This window comes from Heliangelus exortis, chromosome 7 (assembly GCF_036169615.1).
Source record: "Heliangelus exortis chromosome 7, bHelExo1.hap1, whole genome shotgun sequence".
Classification (NCBI taxonomy): domain Eukaryota; kingdom Metazoa; phylum Chordata; class Aves; order Apodiformes; family Trochilidae; genus Heliangelus; species Heliangelus exortis.
Window position 1 is genome coordinate 29,794,206 of NC_092428.1, and position 23,405 is coordinate 29,817,610.

At 39.2% G+C, this 23,405-nt stretch overlaps 2 protein-coding genes across 4 annotated transcripts in view; one reads left to right on the plus strand and one right to left on the minus strand.

The window, feature by feature from the left end:
* The window catches only part of INPP5F (inositol polyphosphate-5-phosphatase F), a 35,283-nt gene extending 28,800 nt beyond the window's left edge, over positions 1-6,483 (plus strand). For all 3 annotated transcript variants that reach the window (XM_071749539.1, XM_071749542.1, XM_071749541.1), the window contains 5 exons: positions 328-399; positions 497-570; positions 1,748-1,876; positions 2,665-2,752; positions 3,828-6,483. In XM_071749539.1, coding sequence (XP_071605640.1) covers positions 328-399; positions 497-570; positions 1,748-1,876; positions 2,665-2,752; positions 3,828-4,962 — 1,498 coding nt within the window. In that variant the 3' untranslated portion in view covers positions 4,963-6,483. The remainder of the gene's footprint in view (positions 1-327; positions 400-496; positions 571-1,747; positions 1,877-2,664; positions 2,753-3,827) is intronic.
* Positions 6,484-8,258: 1,775 nt separating this feature from the next.
* MCMBP (minichromosome maintenance complex binding protein) lies at positions 8,259-23,287 on the minus strand. The gene is made up of 16 exons (XM_071749544.1): positions 23,083-23,287; positions 22,407-22,492; positions 21,279-21,419; positions 20,912-20,953; positions 20,350-20,451; positions 18,817-18,946; positions 17,728-17,879; positions 16,911-17,011; positions 15,253-15,422; positions 14,259-14,382; positions 12,570-12,687; positions 11,771-11,936; positions 10,159-10,292; positions 9,390-9,554; positions 8,918-9,006; positions 8,259-8,640 (listed from the first exon to the last, which is right to left on the minus strand). The coding sequence occupies exons 1-16, from the start codon at positions 23,138-23,140 to the stop codon at positions 8,514-8,516; spliced, it is 1,905 nt and encodes a 634-aa protein (XP_071605645.1). The 5' UTR covers positions 23,141-23,287; the 3' UTR covers positions 8,259-8,513.
* Positions 23,288-23,405: the final 118 nt, after the last annotated feature.

The window sequence follows — 23,405 nt, forward strand, 5'->3', positions numbered from 1 at the left end:
GGTCTTCTGTTTATTTTGGACCTGCTGCTGACCTGTTTGAGCTGTTGGGTAGCTCCAGGTTTGGGTGTTGCTTATATGGATCCACTTATTGTATGGTAAGCCTAATGACACATCACATTTTGGCTTCTGAGTTGTCTCTCCTGACTTGTTTTTTTTCTTGTGCCTGTGAAGAGGTAGCAGCATCACACAAGATAACCTAACATACCAGAACTGAAACTTCTTGTTGTAATGTGCCTTCAGCTGCAAAAATGTCCCAAAAATATGCTGGGGATGGGTTAGAGCTGTGCAATCAAAACCTCCCCTTGATTCATTCTTTCTCTTCCATAGTCTCATTGATGCCACTCATAAGGATGTGGATGTTCTGCTGTTACTTTCTAATTCTGCCTACTACATGGCCTAGTAAGTCAGCACTTTGTCTTACCACATGCAGTTTATTTCCAGTAGCTTTGTTATAGATCAGCAGGAAGCATTAAAGTCTGATTCTTTGTTTTTCTAGTTATGATGATGAAGTCGACAAGGTGAATCAGTACCAAAGGTTAAGTCTTGAAGCTCTGGAAAAAATAGAAATAGGTAAGAATGTAGTCACCATATATATTTCTTGAATGCTCTTAAGAATAGCTTGAGCCCTTATTAAAGTATTCTGTAAATATATTGAAACATCAATATATTGCATGTGTTTTGTGTGCTTCACCTGAATTAGGAATGTGATTCCTTGCTGCCAACAGATGCTGGGGTTGAGCCTGTTCACTTTCAGTTCTGTGTTTTACTGCTGCTTGAAATGGAAACTGTGATCACTGCTGGGTTCTAAACTTGTTGGCAGTAAGAATTTGATCAGCTTCATTCTGTAATGAATCAAAGGTTTGTGCATTCAGTGCACTCTTTCTTCAATACAGCAGCTGGTTCTGAATTGTACTTCAGATCTGCTGCATAGTTTTTTTGGGATTTTTTTACAACTCTTGTTTCATATCAGACCTTGAGAAAGATATTATTGTGCAATAACCTTGTTATGCTGATTAATTTATTAAGAAATGTAGCATCTGCAGGCTAAATCCAGCACTTTCAGCTGAAAGCATTAAAGATGTTTTATCTTTGGCTTTGCAGATGCAGAAGTTGCTTCAGTTTAAGAGAAGGAAGGGAAATTTTTGTCACCAGTTTCCTACCCACACCCCCTTAGGGTTTTTAATGCAAAGTGATTTCGTCATCTCCTTACTGTGACTTTCACTGTCTGTGTAATTTCTCTCTCACTTCTGTATTGTGGAGATCCACAATACATCCTGATTTACAGGATATAGTTGAACCATCCACACCAAATGCCTAATAAACAAAAACCCACCAGGTTCAGTGATCTAGATATGATGCAGGTTGTTGAAGGGTTGAAATGCTTGGTCTAAATCTTGAAAGTTTGCTTCCACTTGGTAAAAATATATTACCTTTCCCTTTAACTCCTGCAGGGAGTCTTAAAACACAAGCTGTAATAGTTGTTGAGTTGCTTCCTTCTATTTGGAAGGATGAACTGTAATAAATCAAGCTGCAGTATAGTAGAAGTACACAGAGTCTAATTGCTGTTTGGAAGTAATTGTTTAGTTGTGACAATCTTTCATTTGAAGTGTCCATCCTGCTCTAAAGAAAACATAAAGCTTTTGATGCTGAAGAAGGCTGTCAACTCCAGCATACATTTAGGTCCAGTATTTGCAATATCTCTTTCAGTGTTTGCTTAAAGATTTCTCATCTCCTCCTTTTTTCTCAGGGCCTGAGCCTACTCTTTTTGGCAAACCCAAGTTCTCTTGCATGAGGCTGCATTACAAATACAAAGAAATGAGTGGGTATTTTCACACTCTTAGAGCTGTGGTACGCAACCCAGAGGAAGATGGAAAAGGTTTGTTTCATGGGTAAAAAAAAAGTTAAAAATTGATTCAGTATGCAGGTGTTTCTCTAGGAAATACTGCTTCCACTGAGCCTGGGATCAGTAACTGCTGAAGAAACAGATATATTTTAATGTGAGGGTATTTTAATGTGAGGGTATTTTAATGTGAGGGTATTTTAATGTAATCCAGTTGGGTAGGGAACCAACAAAAAAGCTCTGCATGTGGCTTTCTGAGTGAACACCAGGATGTTAATGTTTTAAAATAATTTTCAGGTATGGCTTTAAAGCAACATATCTCTTCTAGAGAGATGTGTTCAGTTCTTTCAATTCTACCAAGACATTCCCATGTCCAGATCTTTACTGCTCCCCAAACTGATTAAATGTATTTTAAGTTAGCTCTTAAAGAGTGGAAGATGTTATTTAGTGAAATCAATGTCTAGAAATGTTCTTGCTTGAAATGAAATGAACACTAATAAGGCAAAAAATACACTTTCTTACTTGGAGCACTGAATTTGGTCAACACGGATTAGAGTTACATATGATTGCTTCTGTTCCTTCTATAAATGATGAATTTTGGCAGGGATTCACTTACATCCAGTATTTAGGTCTTAAGGACATTCTTTAAGCTTATTTTGTAAGCTTTAAATCAGCATTGGAACTTGTAGGGTGAAAGAAAGAACCCAACCATGTCAAATAAACTGACTTAATTACATTACAAAAACAGGCCTAATTTTAGGCTTTGGAATGTGGGATTTTAAGGTTTTTTTACAGTGTCTGACAGGCTGCTAATTGGATTTCAGACACTCTTCAGTGCATTGCAGAAATGCTGAGAATCACAAAGCAAGCAATGGGATCAGATGTGCCCATTATTGAGAAGAAGCTGGAGAGGTGAGTCCTTAAATGGTGTGAACCTTCTCTGCCCCACTTCTGCACTCTTGGTCTGTCGCATGCATCAAACAAACATCTACATCCAGCTACTGTGCTAGGAGTTCATTTGTCTGTGCCCTGCCTCCAATAATAACTGACTGAAAGCACTTACAGTATCCTTGCTTATAATTTTAGGTGTGTGCTTATAGATAAGATAGACTACCAAATGTAAACATCATAGTGCAAATCAGGTGGTTTGTGGTTAGTTTGTCAAATTTCATTTTCCCTATTTGAACTTAATGGCACAGGAGTTTGCTTTGCAAGTCCAGTAAGAGAAAAGAGAATGTGAAAGCACAGCTCAAGTCCTTGCTAGAATTTTTTGACAATTGACTCATTAAAGAAAACAATCTAACATTAAACAGAAGTAACCATTATCTGTAAATACTGGTGAGGTGTTAACAGTGAGGAACTTGCTTGCAAAGGACAATGAAGCAGAAATAAGAGAGGTTGAAGAGAAGCTGAAGTTTAGCACATTTTACCATTTCAAGTGCAATATGTTGCATTGCTTTGGACCCTTCCAATCAGACTGTGTGAGCTACTAAAAAATGTGCTGTGCAGCACAACTGTCAATTGTCAGGCAAAAACTATTAGGGCACTTGCTGAAATAAATTTATTCTGTATTTGATTATTGGGCTACTATTTCAGCTTCTTTTTCCAGCTGAGTAGTAAGTGTAAGAAGAAATTCTTTTTTAGGGGTACTGAAAACTGAATATTTGTTAACTCTGGCTTTTGGGTACAGCATACACAAAGTCAGGTTTACAAATACAGAGAATTCAGATCTAGTGCCATCTAAACCTAAAAATGCCTGGAGAAGATAACTTTCCCTCTTGTTTGGCTGCCATTCTGTAGCAGCCCTCCTTTGTTTTTGTCATTTTGAGTTTGATTAGCTTGGATGGATACAGTTATGTCAGGAGAGGATCACATAGTTACTGGAATGTCCACATATATCCTGGAAATAGACTGGAAAATGGTAAATACTTGGTGTTTATAAACAAGAGGGGATTTTTACAGATTTTTTTTTTCTCCCTTCTTCCAGGAAGAGCAGTAAACCTCATGAAGACATCATTGGCATTCGGTCTCAGAACAGAGGGTCCCTGGCTCAAGGCAAGAATTACCTCCTGAGCAAGTTCTCATCTCTCAATCAGAAAGTGAAACAAACCAAGTCAAATGTCAACATCAGCAATCTCCGCAAGCTAGGCAGCTTCACCAAACCTGAGGTGAAAGTCAATTTCTTAAAACCAAATTTGAAAGTGAACCTGTGGAAATCAGATAGTAGCCTGGAAACTCTGGAGAACCCAGTGGCAGATGCTAAAGTCCATACTGAATCTGATACAGAAGTATCTGATAATGATTCGTTCCACTCTGACGACTTCCTGACTAATTCTAAATCTGATGAGGACACCCAACTCTCAGACTCTCTGGAGAACATGGGGCAGGCAGATTATGTCCTGCCCAGCTGTGGGATCATTGCCTCAGCCCCACGCCTGGGCAGTCGTTCCCAGTCCATAAGCAGCACTGACATGAACATCAGCATTCCTGTTCCCTCTGATGTCCATGTGTCCCAGGATAGCCAGGCTGGCTGTGAAGACATACCCACCCCTTCTGCTGAGCAGGTGGAGATGGAGTTTGCTAAACCTATTGATGTGTACTGCCAGAGGTTCGTGCAGGATGCTCAAAATCAGGTGTCAGATGTGTTGGAGGCTGAGGCTGGTTCTCAGGAGCCCCATCATGTAATAAATCAAAGTAGCAACAATACAGCTAAGAAGGCAGAAGCCAAGGCTGAAGCTATCAGAGATGTTCCTTCCAGGCCATCTAAGTTGGATGTGCAGTCTTCTGAGCCAAATCCTCAGCTCTTAGCTGTTGGTGGGACTGACTTCACTAAATCTCATAGAAGCCCAGGGTCTGTGTCTGGTAACCCTGAGCCAGGACTCCACACGACTCCTTCTCCAGCTGATGGTAGCAGCAGCAGAGCTGTATCCCCCTTTGCTAAAATCCGCAGTTCCATGGTCCAGGTTGCTAACATCACCCAAGCAGGATTGACTCAAGGGATTAATTTTGCTGTGGCAAAGGTCCAGAAGAGCCCTGCAGAGCCAGAAGCTCTCAATGAAATCAAACAAAAAGAACTGAGAGAAATGTTTACGCAATGCCAGACACGAATAATTCAAATCTAGTTGCTGGTTTAGGAAGTGTTCTTTTACTTGTGGCTTTTAATAGAACACTAACTAAAAAAACAAAAAAAAATGACATCAGGACTCATTGTGACATGAACTGCTACTGAATACTGGGATCAATAATCTAGAGAACTTGTTTACAGGGAGTCGGATGTGTGGATGAATTTGGTTCTGACCAAGCTTCAGAATTCCCTTGGGCAGCTGAGACAAAAGAAGGGTAAAACCTATTTAAAGAGGTAGCTTAGACACTGGGTTTAAATAAGCATGCTGTCTGTCTTCAATGTGTTGCACAGGTTTTTTGGTTGTTTTGTTTTGTTTGTTTGGTTTTTTTGAGACTAATTTTGTAGCTCTTCTGACTTCTGTAGAAAGTATTTATACTATAAAGGTGACACTGCACTTCTGTGACCTTACTTACCTTGCACTGCACCAGCAAAATAACCTACTGGTAAATTACATTTTATTTATTTTTGGACTAGTATTTGTACTTGTTTCCATTGAAATTTTAGATGCAGCTGTCTACGAATTGTGCCTCTACAATGGGAATTGGTGCATTTTTGTTGAATATAATTATGTTAACCAGAGATGAAGACTTCTTTTCTTTTTGGTCTCCTTTTTCTTCCCACACATCCTGGGACACTTTCAGTAAAGATAAAGATTATAGTTCCAATCTGAAACCCCCCTGATCCTGCAGTGCAAATTTTAGTTTTTTTTTTAACTTGTTTTGAGGTGAGGGGAAATGGAGCAAATGTTTTCTGTCTTGCCCACGCTAAAGCTATTCTCCCATGGGGTTTTTAGTTTTTTTCTTCCCCAGATCATGCTGATTTGCTCTTACTTTTGTCTCTGTGTGAAGTAAGACAAGCTTGATACCTGACCTCCTGGCATTGTGTCCCTCTGTGCTATAATTGATGTATAAACCGGCCAGATGCAAGAGTCCAAATAACTTCTAACCCAGAAGGCAAGTTTCATAAAATCAGTGTTGCATTAGTGCATAGATGTTAGCATCTTAGCAAAACCAAATTCCTTACCAGCTCAGGCACTGCATACTTGCAGGATAAAGCCAAGCATCCACTTGTCCTTGGGATTGGCTGAAAAACCCTCTGACAAACCTGTATCTGTGGGTGTCAAAAGATGAGATCTATCCAAATGACTCTTTCCCAGAAATGCCTTCCCATGCCCTGCTAGTGTAGGAGATGATCCCAAAGCTACTGTAAAGCAGGATCTTCCTGTGCTGGGGTTTATAACTATAACCACCCTGATAGACCCAGTGCCTCTGTTTTAGTCCATGTACTGTAGATAGGCTGCATGTGGTGTTCCAAGAAAAATAGTGTCATAAAGCTAGGGTAGAACAGTCTTAGGACTCCTAGTGTGTCTGAAGTTACCATCATCTAACCCCCGGTGGTCTGAAACTTTGATAAACAAATTGAATATATTTATTTGTTTTATTAAAGTGATGTGGGTATGGGTTGGTTTTTTTTGTTTTTGGTTTTTTTTGAGTGTCTATACTTGTGGCTCTATTTAAAACTAAACTGCTGTATTTTAATGTGAGCAATATACATGAGGTATTTTAATAAAAAAAAGTGGAATCAAAAGATGGTGCTGGGCCCATGGTGTTGAGGGAAGTGGTGCTGGTGGGATTTTAAGTTTCAAAGTTGGAGGGGTTGTCCTGACTTTCCCTGTCACAGAATGGATGACACTGGAAAGATGTGCTGGAGGTCATCTGGTGCAACTCTGCTCAGGCAGGGCCACCACACCAGGGGCAGAGGATATATCCTATATATATAAATTTATATTTCCAAGCACCTCTCAGGCAGGGGCCACCTCTAGGGCTTCAGTCCTTGATCCTTTTCTTCTGCTGTTGCATTGCTACAACCCTGGCCCCAGGGGGGAAGACAAAAAAAAAAGTCACAGCCACAGTCCTTAAGAACTGCTGAAGGGAAAAATGCTGAATATTTTACCATTATTGTTGTAGGAGAAAAAGAAACTGATCTATATAAATGCAAAGTGACTTCTACAGCCCTGTAATGCAAGGATGCTCAGAGCTATAAACTCACTTCCCCATTTTTTTTTTTTTTTTAAATAGGAGAATTAGGCAACAGTTTGGGGCATTTCCTCCTGGAAACTAATTCCTGATCTGCTGGGTGATCCAAAATTATCTTGTCTTGCCAGCTTGGGAGTTCTGCAATACCTAAAATATGCACAAACCCATCCTTTAAGCACTAAAAGAAAATCTTACAAATCAACTGCCTTCCAGCCAGATGGCCTTCTAAAGAGAGACTTCATTTTCTTCTTGCATCTGTTCAGTTGTGTATCTTCATATTAATGTAGCAGAAGTCAGCTGAAAGCATGAATATTCATTTTTTTTTAGTGTTAAAAAAAAAAAAAATCAGCTGCAAGTGATTTGAAAAAGGAAACTTGGCTGAAATTTAAGATAACACAAAAACCTGTTCATCATAAATACTGAAATTAGTAGTGTGCAGAGCTGAAAAGGACAGTTTCAGCAAAAAACAATGCCATGCAGTAAAAAATGCTGTGTGTGCCTTGTTCATCCCACCTCAGTCAGGAGAAAGCACTATGTAAAGGTAGTATCAGCTTCATGGAAATGTGGCAGGAGCCTTTTTTTTCTTGTTCAGAAAAGGAGTAATTAAAGCAAAATCCAGAATTAGGTCCACTGGGCCAGTCCTATTTACTAATCCATGGTTTTTCTGGATTACTCCCAGCCCCCAGCAGGATAAGGTTTCAGTACCTAAACCAGCCTTGTTCAACAAGTTCTGCAAGTCCCATGAGGGGCAGCCTGGCCTCTGAAAAGCAGCTCCTACTGTACAGTATGAATGAGATAGGGTAAGACTGTTCTTAATGCTTAACTGATCTTATTCAAACCCATTAAGCACACTGCATTACTGGTCATGTAGAAAGTGAGGTACATTTTGTGTGAGTACATGAGTATCACCCATTCTCCAGTCAAGGCTGTCTTCTTATTTAAAGCTGTGCCCCAAATAAAGAGATTTGAGCAGTTAAGTCTTGCTCTTCCCCAAGAACAGTGAAGATTATTTCACACTGGCACCTTGTCCTAGATAAGATCAAATAATTTCTTTACACCACAATATAATCACTACACCCCTGCTGGTGTGAGTGCAGTTCCAGACACTCAAGTTAATGTTTCTTTCAGCTGCAGGCTTGCTGCAGGCCCTGAGCCCCAGAATTCAGCCACTCAAGAATCAGATCACAGACTTCTCTGCTGTGTATTAAGGGCTCTGTGTTACATTTTCTTCTTATTAAAAGCAAAAATTTTATGCAACTTCAGTATTAAAGTTTAATATCAAACAATTTGCTCATTGTTACCAATTTTTCAATTACAAAACAAGCTCCAAAAAAAGGTCATAAAATATGTTTAAACTGGCTGAACAGAGTTAAGCGTGTTCAGACTGCAAAGGTAAATATCCGTAACTTTTTGGTATAAATTATCTACAAAAACTGGTATAAACAATATTCCAATCTTAGCGTGGCTTCCACCTAGGATTAGACAAAATTTTCATCGTGACATCCCCAAAATGTTAAAGTTCATTCCCATTAACACATTGTTGCTGCTGCAGCCTGGCTTTCCGTAGTGCCTCCAGTTGTTTTGCTCTCAGCCATCTCTCTCTTGACAGCGTTGTCTGCCCTGCACTCAGAGACAGGAACCTGAAGGAGCAGAAACAGCAATCAGAGCTGGTTCATCTGTCAGGTTTGATAAGCCAGCACAGCACAAAACCAGGGCTCTTGCAGTATCCCACGAGCTAGAAAGCTGGGAAGAAAGAGAGGAGGGAACACACTGCCTCAGAATCGGATGAGAGCAGCAAAGCGAAAGGCAATTCCATCTTTTGGTTCCCAGGCAGCCTCCTGCAACTCTAATCAAGCATCACTTAATTGTTACCAGCTTGCTGGGAAGTCTGGAATTAGGATAAACAATGGTACCCACCTTGCAACCAGCAGAGTTCTGTGCAGATCATCTGCTGTTATGCTCTCAGGGTCATTCTTACGCATTTCTACAAAGTCTTCTTCTACTGCCTGCAAACAATACAGCCCATAATTCAGTGGCAAAAAAAAGAATCTGCAGTACAAGGTTAAGTTTTTAAGGATCTAAACAGCATAACCATTACAGGAGAAACGTGTCAGGTCTTTACTGTTGGGAAGTAGTTCTTGTATTTGGAAAGAATTAGTTTTCAAAATGAGGTTTAGAAAGCAGGGTAAGTGTAAAGCAGATCCTGGAATACTCCAGAATATAAATCCTTGAAGGCACATTCAGGATAAGAAAATGTCTCTTTGGTTTTCAGAAAACTCCCAAGGAGAATCCCTGACATGGAGAGTACTGGGAAAGTAAAGAAACTTCCTCTTGAGGTGCTTTCTATCTGAATATACAGTTGAACATGTATTAGTGAAATCTTCCATACCTTGGTCACTTCATCAGAGATGCTGTAGTCCAGCAGCCTCAATAAACTTAAATAAATTCGGAATTTGTTCAGCACAGAAGGGAGCACTGCTGTCAGGAGGCTGCTCATATACTCCTCCATGTTGGGTGGAATGATCTCGGGTTGTAAGTGGACTCTGCAATCCGACTGAAAAATACAATTACCCATCATTACTTTCCACATCCTATTTTTTTCTATTCCAAGACTAACTTAATCTCTCTAAACTACCTCCCAAAATTAAGGTAAGACAATTCCGCAAGTATTTAATGGTTCCCAAGCAGGAGCTTGGTTCAGGTAAGAAGCAAGAGAGCAAATGCTTGGTTCATAGAGCTGGGGTGCAGGAGAGCAGAGATTTCTAAGCTCGGGCTATGCAGTTTTTCTAGGTTCAATGCCAGATCTATTGCTTTTTATTCATGTGCTCATCACCTCAAAAACTCTTGGCCTAGAGCAAAGCTTTGAGAGCAGCAGTGTAGCTGCAGCCATTCTCCACTGCTGGAATCTTAACTCCAGCCACAGCCTTGCCATGACTGTACTGCTCAGCCAAGGAGGAGGGAAGGTCAATCTCTTGGTTCTCCTCTCATCAGGTTCTTGGCCTGGCTGCAACCACAATTGAGAACTCATACCAGCATGGTACCCAGCCCTTGGTCACGAGGCAGTTTTCTGGTCTTCCCTTGCCTCTGAAGTGGCATAATCTAAGTAAGTAGCTAAAAACTGTAGTTATTCCCCAAATTCATGAAGACCTTTGCCATACCGGTAGGAGTGACTGTCCCTCTGAAGTGATCAGAACATTAATATTGCATGGGAATTCCATCTGGTGGTAACTGAAGTCATAATCCACCTTCTGCCAAGTTATCAGATTACCCAGTGCTGTCACATTATGTACACCTAGAAAAGCAAGAATAAATTCTCTGAGAACTGGACCTAAAGAAACATCAGACCTGACTTTTATTGTCCAATCTGTTTTAAGAGGCAAAATGTTTTTAAGTAGAAAAGTTCTTGTAAGCATCCTGTTTCTCCTTGTCTGTGTTGTCTCCCAGATACAGACAACCCTTTCTTAAAACCAAATTAAGAATTCTTTAAGGATTTCAAGCCTAAATTGCATCTGCCATGGTATGTATATTAATAGCTAATCTTCATCAGCCCTACAAAGCCCAGTAACTATTTACAGAGAAAAAAAATCTGTCCCCAAAAGACGACAAACTACTGCCAATTACCTGGCAGAAAGTGTAACTTAGCAGTTCAGGGCAGGAGCAGGAAGTCTTGCTGGCTGAAGAACACATTAGATAGGGTAGCTAAACCACAACAGCTGAAACATATACTCATCATTTTGCCAAATTGTTACAAAAGTCACTTGCCTTACCTGGAACTAAGCTATTTAAAATTTAGAAAGTTAAGACTGATGAATTAACTCTGGGAATTCTCTGTGAAATACTAACACGTACCTGACAATTCCAAGTCCTCTTCAGCAGTGTCACATCAAATGACATGTCTACTGTTAGGTTCTTGCCTTTAATAAATTCTTACTAGTTCACTATAATAAATGCAAAGTTAATAAAATATGGTTTTAAAGTTAGTAAATATGTTTTTTTCTATGGTTTTCTTCTGGGACCTTTTCCCTTTTAAATCTCCAGGATGACTGAAGAGTTCCAACCTGACTACTAGATCTGAAGATCCTTGCTCTTCTATATGATTCAATTTTGTTCCCAACATCGTAACAGGAAATTAAAATTCTTCATTTTTTTACTCTAAATTCAGTAGAGAACATCACACCAACAGAAATGAAATAAAATTAAGAAGCTCTTTATCTACAACCTTTAATACTTACTATTTCTTTTCTTTAAATATTGAGGATTTTTAGTAACTAAGGACAAATATTTAAAAAACTATAAACCAGCACAGAGTTTTTCTACACTGCTTACATCTGCTTACAGAATCACTATTCTGTTCCACAGAGTATTAGCTAGTTTTTTTGTTTTATCCCCAGTTTTTAGTTGGATTTTCAGGGATGGTTTCCATATATACATTAAGAATACAAAGCATAAGGAACCATCTTGTTTCATTATTAATCTGGGACAGAGATTTTGACTCAATACAAGCATTTCTGAGAAAAATACTAGAAAATTCCAGTAAGTAAAATGAAGAAAAAAAACCCCAAAACCCAAAGAGATCAAACTGCCTTTTGTCTTGAGAGGCTGCAGACCAGCAGGAAGCTACCTCAAGCAATGGAATAGGATGTGCAAACCAGTTTTGTAACAGAACTTTACCAGCAGAACACAATTACCATCCCTGTCTTAAAACATATCAACTTTTCACCTTCCAGATGAGATTTTTTTTTTCTTTTTAAAAACCAAAAAAAAGTCTACCTGTTGTGTCAAGCTGTCCTTGCTCCAGCTGTGTCTCATCTACCACCAGTGAAGTGTTGCTGGCCAGCTGCAGCACCCCACTGACCAAGCGGTTGGCAGCGTAGTCTTTGTGCGGGATGAAGCGTGAGTGGTTCATGTTCTCTATGGTCATTTGGAGGCGATAGGACTGCAAGCAGGACAGAAAACTCATCAGCACTTCTCCTGGGAATACTGGGAATCGCTTCTCTGAGCAAGAGCTGTCACTCTGAACCTCCACGGGAAGTAAAACAAAGCTTGGAGCCACGTGTCTACATGCTAAAGACTTGAAAATTTCCCGAAGGAAAAGATATTGGGTAAGAAGCTGGATCACCTGTGCTGCACATCTGGGGTGAGCAAAGGAACAACTAAGGATTTATTGCAGCAAGACAATTATTATTGTGACTCCAAATTGGATTCCTATGAATTTTCTGGAGAATGGTTTCCACAGACTTAGGGATAAACAGTAGCAACGTGGTAATCAAATGACCTAGGTGTCTAAACGTATTGATCTAGAAAGGAATAAAACCAGTATGCAGCTTCTGCCTGTCAGTTTAATACTTATGGGGATAGTATTTTACTCCATATTCATCCTAGATGCCAATGTAAATACAGAATTAACTGACAGGAAAAGCCACTCTCCATTTTTTTTCTGCTCAACAACATGTTAGCAGGAGCCTTTAGGGAACCCTCCTTTAACTGAAGTGCTTTTTATTTGGTTGGAACAACTACTCCACCAGCAATCCTCAGAAATATTAAAAGACTGCATTGCCATGACTCTTACTGCTGGAACCAGCTGCTGGATGATGTGGTAGATGTGCTCTGTGAAGATGCTGTTCCTTGGACATCCACTCAGGTTGACAGTGAATTTTCCCAGGGGAAGGACATCTCTCCTGGCATAACTAAACCAAAAATAACACAGGTGAGGCAAGCACCTGACCAACACTGGGAATAAAAGTAGCCCTTAGCTACTCTAAGTGCTAGCAGGATTTCAATACTAAGACATCCCTAAAAGGCAGACACATTTTTTTCTTTCTCCAGTGCCTGAGAAGCTGAGCTGGGCTGCAGACTGCTGTGGGAGGCTTACAACAACAATTTAATTTGTAGTGCTTGAGATCCTGCAATGTGCCTTCTGGATGGGCTCAGCTGTTACTCAGTAAACATACTTCATCCTTTTCTTTTTTCTTTTCCAGTCTTAACATCCCTGCTTATCGTGACTGTTCATCTCCTTTACCTGCCCTCAGCTTTCCTCTCACTCTTCTCACTGTATATCTTCTCCCCATGCTTGACAAATTTCAACTTTTTTGTGATATCAGCAAAGAGAGAAAACACATTCTAGTCCAAGTGTCAGAGCATCCACAGTCCCACTAGAAAGAATGAACTGTGCAGAGAATAAAGGAAAACCCTCATATGCTTATACTGAAGTACTTATATTTACATGGGGATACGGTTTGAGGGCACAGAAACCCACCACAAATCTTGCTGGCTGATCATTAGGCAGCCACAGCTTTTCTGGCTGGATCTACCTTGATACCACCTGTCTCGCTAAGAAGTATCTCATGGCTTTTTATACATCAGTTGCAGGTATGAGAAAGGTTGTATGCTGAGTCCAACCTGTATATATACCTCTGTAGACACTAAGGATAAACAAACAGGTACTGTACTACTCACCTTGTAGCACAACAGAATTTTTAAAACCATAAAAAGTCATTTATTTACCAAAATATTGTTTTTATATTGGAAATTTGATCCCTTTTAGTTTTGAAGAAAGACTAAAATTAAATTTGAGCCTCAGATCTGTACTTAATCTATTCAAAAGATATTGTGTGAAGTATCACACCTCCATTTTAGTGAGTCACAGGATGCTGGTTTAACACAGGATGTTAAACCATCACACAAATCCACTTTAAACAGCCAAGACAACAGATGACAGGCACATTCAGCTACAGCATCGGATCAGGTAGTTATAAATTTTTATCATAAGCTTCATGAGAGGTCACTTGAACTTGCCATTCAATGTATGTCCACATTCAATTAAACAACTCCCCAAAATGTACTTTTCAGAAGCTCTTAATACTTAAACAATAATTACTGCAATTTGTCAATATCTTTTTTCAGAAGCAAATGCATGTCCCATTTGATAAAGAAGCTCCAGACACAAAGATTGTTTCATACCTCAGTTTAAAAGAGCACCTTGGAGATTTTGCCCAGCTCTCAAAGAAACACTGAAAGGATACAATGCCACCAAACTGTCCTTTTACCAAAACTGGTAAAACTGACTTATTTCAGACAATGCAATCTGTTTACTTTGTCTATTATGACAAGACAACTGTAGCTGGACAAGGTTCAACTGGCATAAGTGGCCTTTAGGCTCTTTCTGCTATTTATTTGCAGAGTGGTGAAAAATCCCCAAAGAAGAGATTTCTTTTAAAAGATGACTATGTAAATTCTCTGCAAACATCTGAATACTCACACTGTAGAGATGAGATGCAATATAAGGTATTCAGCAGCCAAACTGTCTCCCAAGAGGGCATGGGTGAGGAACCCAAGCAACTCTGCTCTCACTGGCGACAGCTCAGACATGAAATTAGAAACAACTGATAAAAGAAAACAGATGTCAGAAAATGTGCTGTTCCTCCCTCTCTTCTCTCTCTAAAAAAATTACTTTCCATTAGAGCTTGATGAAAAAAAAACAGTTACTCCAAAGGAGTAGAAAAAATAAACAAATTCATAGGTTTTCCAACTGCATTATTACTGGCTTTGGATAACAAGTCACTAAACATTTTCTTGAAAATGCTTTGGTTTTTAATTAGATATCAGATAATACATTTGAAGAAGGTTGTAAAGTTTGGAGCCCAATTTCTTAGGCTGATAACCTATCCACCCCATATTCAAGGCAGAAAAAAACCCCTACATGTAGCACAGCTCACAACAACCAGTACAAGGCACATAAGGACAAAAATTACAGATTTCAATAGAGGGTTGCATGCAATAATTCAATGACAAAAAGTAACAGTAAAATAGACCTCAAGGAATAGCATAGCTGCTAAAACCCAGAATTGCCTGATTTTCTTCAGAGTATGATTCTTTATGATTTGCTTTATTTCTTATTGGCAGTATTATACTCAATTGGAAATTCTATTATCCAGCAATTCATTACTTCATTTGAAAACAAACAAAATCTTATGGCTGAACAAGTTGGTAAAATCCTTGGCCATGTAGAATTCCAAAGTGATATTGTATAAATCACATTAACTTCAGAAAAATTAAACACATAAGCATCACAAACACAAACACTTGCATCTTGTCCAGTTCTGTAGTGTTGAACAGTTCCTCCAATTACAAAGATCTGAATTCAGAGGCTGCCATGGATGTATTTGTCTCTGAACAAAGAAGCATCTGTTTGTATGTCCTAGGAAATTGCACATTTACACCTACAGAGGGTGAGGTCAAGTTCAGGTACTCACAGGTTTTACTGTCCTCTTCATTAAGGCAGGCAGGCAGTAATGGGTTAATGTGTTGCAGTTTTTGTGCCAAAATCACATGGATTCTGGGGACTAATGAGGCTGGAGGGCTGTGTACTCTCTGCTCTTCTGCTGTGTCCATACACTCCATAGGATCAAGGGTTGAGCTGTCCCTAGGAAAGGGCACAGCACAACTGGAATTGGAAGCATCTTACACTAATTTCTCTCCACCTGACCGGAGCAGTTGGAACCAGGCCAAGAACAAAGCAAACAACATCTGCTCCCAGTTCCTGGTAATCCCTCCATTATTCAAACCACTCTTTAAATGATTTTTATGAACACCGTAAATACTGCATCACAATTATGTATAAGGACATGGAAGAGACAAAATGTACTTGACCAAAAAAAAAAAAAAAAAAAAAAATTGGATCCTATCATTTTCAGAAAACAAGGACCTGAAGGTATTACCTCTTAATTTAAGAGTTCAGATACACAAGCTCTGCCCTTCATGAAGATGCCTTAAGGCAAGATTCCTCCCAGGTGGTTTTCATTTGCTATGTAGAAACTAAAATCCCTGAAGTAATTAGGTCAGTGGATAGTAAAGTTTAGTACAAATTTAATCAACTTGCACTGATTCTAAAAGCTGAAAGGCTTCATAACTTCAAGGCCCCTTCAGCAGTCCACCAACAGACTATCCACAATTTCCATTAAAAGAAATGTATTTTGTTTGCACTCAAAGCATTGCTGAATGCCATAATTTTGTCTGTTTGGGATAGAATGACATGCAGGAAAAAACCCAACAGCCTGTGACAGACCAATGGAGCTGTCAGTTTGGGAGCAGCTGTCAGGAAGATGATAAAACAAAAACAGCTGACCAGGCTGTGTTAACTTTAAAGAAACTGGCACTATAAAGAATTCATATGGCAGTCTTGATACTATATTTATCAGAAAGAACCACAAAATCCCCAACAGAAATAACAGAAAGCATGGTTTGAGGCAGCAGTAGTATGTCTTAGATGGGTCAACAGTTTTATTTTATCTACCAACTTCTTGCATCCTTCTGGATTAGTTTGTATTTTGTCAATCAAGTAATTGCAGAACAGGAGGTGAAATGGGAAGTTTCTATCAGAAAAACATGGTGATGTACCTTAATTAATGAAAAAAAGAAACCCAATTTATACTAATTTTGGTCACTTTCCCTCTCAATGCAGACATGCAATTTTATTTTTTTTTTTACTATTCCACAGAACTGTTTATGGTAAGAACTTAGAAATTGTTTCAAAGGGACATTGTATAATTTAAGCCTATTTGTAAGTTTTATTCACTATTCAATCATTCATTGAAATTGCAATAGGCAGGGAAGAGCATAAAAGATTCAGCTATAGAAGCAGGTTGTGCTTTATAGACTGCACAACAACCTAAAAAAACCAACATTGTGCAGCCAAGGGTAGAGATGTAGCAGAATACAATGGCCTCCAGTTTACAGGATGATTGATTTAACACTTTCTTTATGAAGCTTTTTTTGAGCAAGAAAATCCACCTCTTAAGCATAACTTGTGCATTTACACATTCCTGTTTCTAATTAAGGAAACAGCCAAAATACTTTGCTCACTGAAATAAAAATTTCCTTCATTTCAGGATAAGGCACAGGGGAACCTTACCTCTCTTCATTGTTTACTATGCTGAGCACAGGATCCACAGACAAAATACCATACACCTCCAGAACATCATTGACTTTGAAGTTCTCCCAGTTCTCATAGACCTGCCACAAAGAGAGACTAATCAAACAGAGGCAGAGAGGGCAGGTGCAGGACTGCACACACAGACAAAAGGAAAAAGTCAAAGTCCCAGAAGACTCTACTGTAGAGTGAGAACAGTCTGTGAGAAAAAATGTCTCCCAGTCCTCACTGTCAGAGAGCTCACACTGGAAAAAGGAGGTTCTCTGACTGTGGGTTTTTTCCTACTGGCATTCCTTGCTACAGAAATGTAAACAATTCCATTTTAATCTGATTTACCAAGATTTGCTGAATAAAAGGAGCATTCAACTCAGTAACAACACAAAGTTTGTGTTGGAATTTTCACAGTCAAAACAGCATACTAGTAAATCACGGATTATTTCAAATACAAAAATTGTTTTTTGGCTTGTTCCAGCACAACTTTTTTGCCAATAGAGGACAAATTTTAAAAGCAAAACACCAAGAGTCAATACAAGCCACATCCTCAAGCATTAAGTAATGGATTTGTTTGTTTTTAAACTAAGGTTAGTGAGAAGATGCAAGCTCTAATAAATGCCTTTGAAGGAGTTCCGAAATTTAAATACAGCACTCAAAGTGAAACAATGCAATAACAAAGAGAAACTGTGTAACTATCTTAAATGAGAGTCAATTTCTGTGCCTGTAAATCAGTTAAGACTCCTTACACTCCACCACTCCCTCACTGAGGCCACAGCCATGCTCATTATCCCTCCATTTGTGTTACCTTTACAAGACAAGCTGGTCCCTTCTCTCCTGGCAATGGAAAGTTTAAGTCAAGTGGAGGGGAGCAGTTGGGAGAAATGAGATGATGACCTGCAGAAGCTTCTGTTTCTAATCTCTTTGGCTCCACACATCCATGTATGTCACCTCCACTGCCTGAAAAAGAAAGGATTCACAGGCTTTTAAAGAGAAAGGCATAATTAAACAACTTTCTTCAAAGAGCAGAACAGAATTAAAGTAATTTAACAGGACATTCAAGACAAAAATATTTAATGATGAAAGGTATTTGACAGAAGATACTTCTAATCAGAATAGAAAAGTCTCAACAAATACTTATTTTGAATAATGGAGGTTAAGTGTGAGTACTGGTAAAGATTTTTCTCTTTGAAACCTAAACAATCAAAAAGTCAGCAATCTGATTTTCAAAATACAATTCTTAGATTGTGTGCAAGTACTTCCTAAAGGTGAGACTGTGCATTAACAAAATAGTTTACATTAGAAATCTCTGAAGACTTTCTGCAGCACTAAGGGTAAATGCTATTTATAAGTAATGAGCAAAAGACAAAACACAGTCTATCTTGCAAACCAGTAAGGATTCAAACCAGTAAGGATCCAAAAGGAAAGGATTCAAAAGAAAGCAGTAGCTTTTCTTTTTTTTTTTTTTTTTTTTTCTTTAGCAGGACTGCCAATTTTAAACTTGGTACAAAGAATTCTTGGAGATTTTGACAAGTTCACAGCCATGGCATTTCCACAGGTCAGCATCAGAACAAGCAATTCACAGTAGAGTGTGACTAAAGTAAGAATTGCACAATATCTGAACACTGGTGGTGTTTGAAATGCTGCCCTTTTATAAAGTTTAGTAATTGTCTTCAGGAGGCTACAAATGCCTGGTATTCACCTTGTTCCTTTATAGAAAGCTGGATTAGTAAATCATGTTAGAAAAAAGCTAAGGCAGGAAGATAGTTTTTTAGCTATTAAGTCTGCAACACTGCTTCAAACCATCCCAAATCTTTCCGTTTTTGAAACGGAACTTTCTGCAAATTCCATTTTAACTATTTTAACTATTTTTACTATTCATCAGAACAACCATTACCCATATTTTGCTCTTTCTGTTTTGATGGGTGTAGATCCATATCCTCATCTTCCTCATAGCTCCTCTTGTGGCGACTGGGTGTGTAGGAAGTAGAAGGACTGACTCGAGCTTGGCTTGCACTGATATAAGCGTAAAATTGCAGATTAAGGACAACCACAGGTTGAGAAAATTCAAGTGAAGTCAGGAGTCTGGCTTGCTTTAAAACTAAAAATTATTATTGTATTTTGAGCAAGACATTAAAATAAGGTTCAACTTGTTATCTAGATGTCATCTATTTAGACAGATAAATAACCTGCTTAAGAAGTGTACAGCAGTCACTGGCTTTGTTGAAAATAGAAACACTGAGTGCTATTCCACTATAAATCTCTAAAAAAGAGGTTTTTTTTTTTTTTAACTCCCAGAGAGCATGCCTGTGCTCTACTACAATTCAAAATCTCAATGTTTTCTCTCCAACATATCACCCCTAAAGCACTGATCCTGTAATATTTCAAGACTTGCTATCTGGTAATTTTTTTTATTATGACTTTAAGGGAAACACACAATGTTCACATGATTGTAAAATAGAAGCAATACTGCATTTGGAAAGGAATTTTGGAAAGCTCATATACTTTTCCTTTTCTTAGCATAACGGGCAAACACTGAAATCTTGTTCACTATTTTCCTAACAGTCCAACTCCAAATTTCCATCACTGCAGGACTTTGCTGTAAGCTTCATTCAAAGGCGCTTACTAATCCTTTTCTATACAAAAATTGTCTCAGCTTTTAAAATTGCATTGGCTGTTCTATGTCAATAACAAGCAGTAGGTTTTTTAAATTCAAAATGTGAAATATAAAATAATTATACATCTACCATCAAATGCTTGAATCTGTACAAAATGCAACATATTGTAAGATTTCTAGACCTCTCCCTCATTCCTTTGGGAGAGAAGAGAATACAAAATTCTTTAAAAAAGTGTTCAAATTAGCATTCTCTGACCATTTCACCCAGATAATTCAACTTCCATTTACCAGGAGAAACTAGAGATGATTTGTTTCTCCCCAAGCTGTTTCCTGTACTCACTGAACAAATGACACCCTGTGACCAAACTAAAAAAACACTTCAGTTTTCCAGGAATTACTGTCTTAAGATGTTCAGTGTTTTCACAGGTTCTTTTGTAGACACTCTCATGGTGTAACAGTGCCTTAATTTGATCAGCAAATGTCAATTTGATCAGCATGTCAAATGTTGTGCCTATGGCTCAACTGAATTTTCTTTTTCTAAGCATTTGATAACAGAAATTAAGAGAAATCTTCAGGACCTTCCCAAGCAGCCATGAAAATATTTTAAAATGAAACTCGTGTGCATCCTCTTTGTGCGTTCAGCACACCACCTATTTTTCCTTTTTACATTTTCTACACCTACAACCTCTCCTGAGCCACACACACAAAAAAAACCAACAAAAAAAATCAATCCACAACAAACTTTATATAAACTATTCTCCTTACATCTAACTAATTAATTGGCAATCACTGTGATCAATCAAAAAAAGATATTTCTTTCACCCATGCTGATTCACCAGGCACTGGAACACAGTAGAAAGTTTGTCTCTCCGAGGTGACTGTTTGTGAGGAGTTGAAATCAATTTCCTGATGAGGCTACAATACCAACAGAAATTCTGTTAAAAAAAATCTGATTATAGAGTTTGTCTTCTTTTTTAAAACTAATCCCACAGGCCCAGGTCTTCAGCCAGAAGTTACAACAAGCATGCAAGACTCTGTACCCAGGACTCAGTGAATCCAAGCAGTCTGTATCTGTAATGTTTTGATTCCAACAGCACTGCACTACCAATGGTAAATTGTTTTCCAGGGCAGGAAGTTTCAAGATGAAGAGCGCTTCCCTCCCCCCACCCCCCCCCACCCCAAGCAAAATGAATTTTAAATAGAAACAGCTTGAAGTCTGTTGAGCTTAGAATGCCTGTGAGCAGTCAAGAAGGCTTTGCTTTCAGAACCCGAGATTAATTTTGCATTTTAAGAGAAGGAATCTATTGGAAAGTGCCAAATGAGCTAAACTACACTTTCTGACCAATGTTTAACCCCTCAAATCCATATAACTTACCCCACATTCTGCCACATCTCTGTATTTACCAAGATGCAAAACCTATCAAGAAGGAAAAGGCAATGCAATCATTCTGACAGCATACTGAGCATGAAATACACCAAAATCATTGCAATATTAAGTACTTTCTATGATTCTATGATACTTCAAAGACATAACGCTGAAGATTTTGTTAGTTCATTAATTTTTATTACCCAACAAATATTCAATTAGTTATGTATTACATATCACTGAACAATATAAACAGAGTTCTATAAGACAGTGCCCTGACTCCATAGGTTTAATTCAGAAACTAGAGGAAATATGAGGACTAGAATGCAGAAAATCCTAAGCATTTATTAGAATAATGTATCAGTTTTTCACTTACACGTGCATTTGTGTTTGGGTCAACTGTTTCATATACTCCCATGTAAAACTCAGGATCAAACATATCTTGAACCATGCAGCGAAATTTCACTAAACTGTTGGGCTTTAGGTAATGTACAGGAACATCATTCAGTGATGGAACCTACAAAAGAGAGCTTATTCTAAACAAGTGGTATATAAATATTAAGAAATAATAAGTAAGAAGCCATATGAAGCCATGAAAATGCAACAAAAACCCATAAGAGGCCCTATAGGAAATGACATTTAAAAAAAAAGTATATTCTCTCATGTTTTTCTTGAATAAGAAGATGTGCATTCAATTCCTTCTAATGTTGTAAATTTAACACAATTGCAGAATACTCTCATTGACAGACAAAGAAAAAAAGAAATCAGATCATTGTCACTTGTTTTAAGCCATAAGTACAACAGATTTGGTATGAAAGTTTTTAATCCCCACAGCAGTATTTCATTATGCCATTTTCTCCAGTCTTTTACAAAAAAATCAGCTTTTGAACTCAATTATGCATGCTTTATTTTTAATTTGAAAGCATAGCTTTCTTGCTCAAACCAATAATATAGCCAAATAAGGCAGGTTTAAAAGAAAGTACTTTTTCCTCAAAAATTAGTCCAACTATCCATTTCTTCAGCCCACACACCCGCATGAAATCTGCAGCATCGTGATAAAAAAGAGTGAGAGAAGAAATTTATAAAGACCAGTTCAGAAACAAGGGGTGTACAAACACTTACTGCAGACTCACAGTAAGACAGGGCAGGCAGTAACACTTCAAAAAATGACAGCATTTGTCAGCTCCTGCCATCTACTGGATTGTACCACAAACAGGCATCATCCAACAGTTATGGCCCAGGGCAAAACAGTACACTGGAGTCAAGTGGATTCACTCAAGTCAGGTGGATTGACTTCTCCAGTTTCAGACAGAATTTTACAGCTTTATTTTACACAGAGATTAAAGCACACGAGGCGTAAATAACATATCCCAAAATCTAGGCCTAAAATTTGGAAGTGTCCTTATCATGAAAAGAAAGAACTCAAAAACCCATCACTGCAGTGATTAAGAGGTAAAAAGAATGAAACTTAAGAATAACTCTCAGAAGAATAAAACAGCCTTACCCAGTTAGTAGCGTTATTTTCTTTTAATTTCTCCCTGAAGTATTCAGTCACCTTCTTTTCCCAATCAGAGTTGGGAACATTTTGGGCTGCAAACAAAACACATTTACGTGAGCACAGATTTTACTCAGCATTCTCCTACTAAGTAAAAATTCACTTCTATTCCAGGCGCCTGACGACATTTTCAGGCTACTTGATGACTGCAGCGATTCCTCATCTTAAACTCCGTGAGGCAAACTCGGAAAAATATCATCACTCTTGGGAGCGACCGAAAGCTGAGGCAGCGCCATACGCCTAGCTGGAAGCCGCAGGATGTGAGCTGCCCCTTCCAGCTTTATGTTCTCCGCAGAAATTTGTATTTCCGTCGAAATCTCTGCCTTTAGTCAAGATCAAGCCTGGCAATGACAATATTACCACCCATCGCTAACCCCTGTAGCCGGCACCCCGCTCAAAGGCCTTGGGGAAGCCGGCGGGGAAGAAGGAGAAGGAGGAAGCGTTCACCCGCCCGCTCTGCTGCTCCCGGGCGCTTCTCCCTCCAGGCCTCACCCGTCCCCGGGCCGGGCCCTCCTCTATCCCACCGCCCCATCTCCCCGTGAGGGAAATCCCGGAGGTTTCGGGAGCCCTGAGAGAGTCGGGCAGGCTGCGGAGAGGCTGGCAGCCCCGCCCGACCCGCGCTCACCGAAGATGCCCTGCACGATGCTGAAGGGGTTGTTGAGCCAGTCGGCCACGCACGGCATGGCGGGGAGGAGGGCGGGCAGGGGGCTGCCGGTGCCCTACAGCCGCTTAACTCCCGCTCGCAAGCCCAGCACGGGGGCTCCACACTTCCGCCCTTCTCCTCCTCTTCCTGCGGCAATGGCGGCTCTGCCAGGCCCAGGTCCGCCTTCGCCGCCGCCTCCTTCTCCGCCTCCTTCTCCTTCTCCTTCTCCTTCTCCTTCTCCTTCTCCTTCTCCTTCTCCTTCTCCTTCTCCTTCTCCTTCTCCTTCTCCTTCTCCTTCTTCTCCT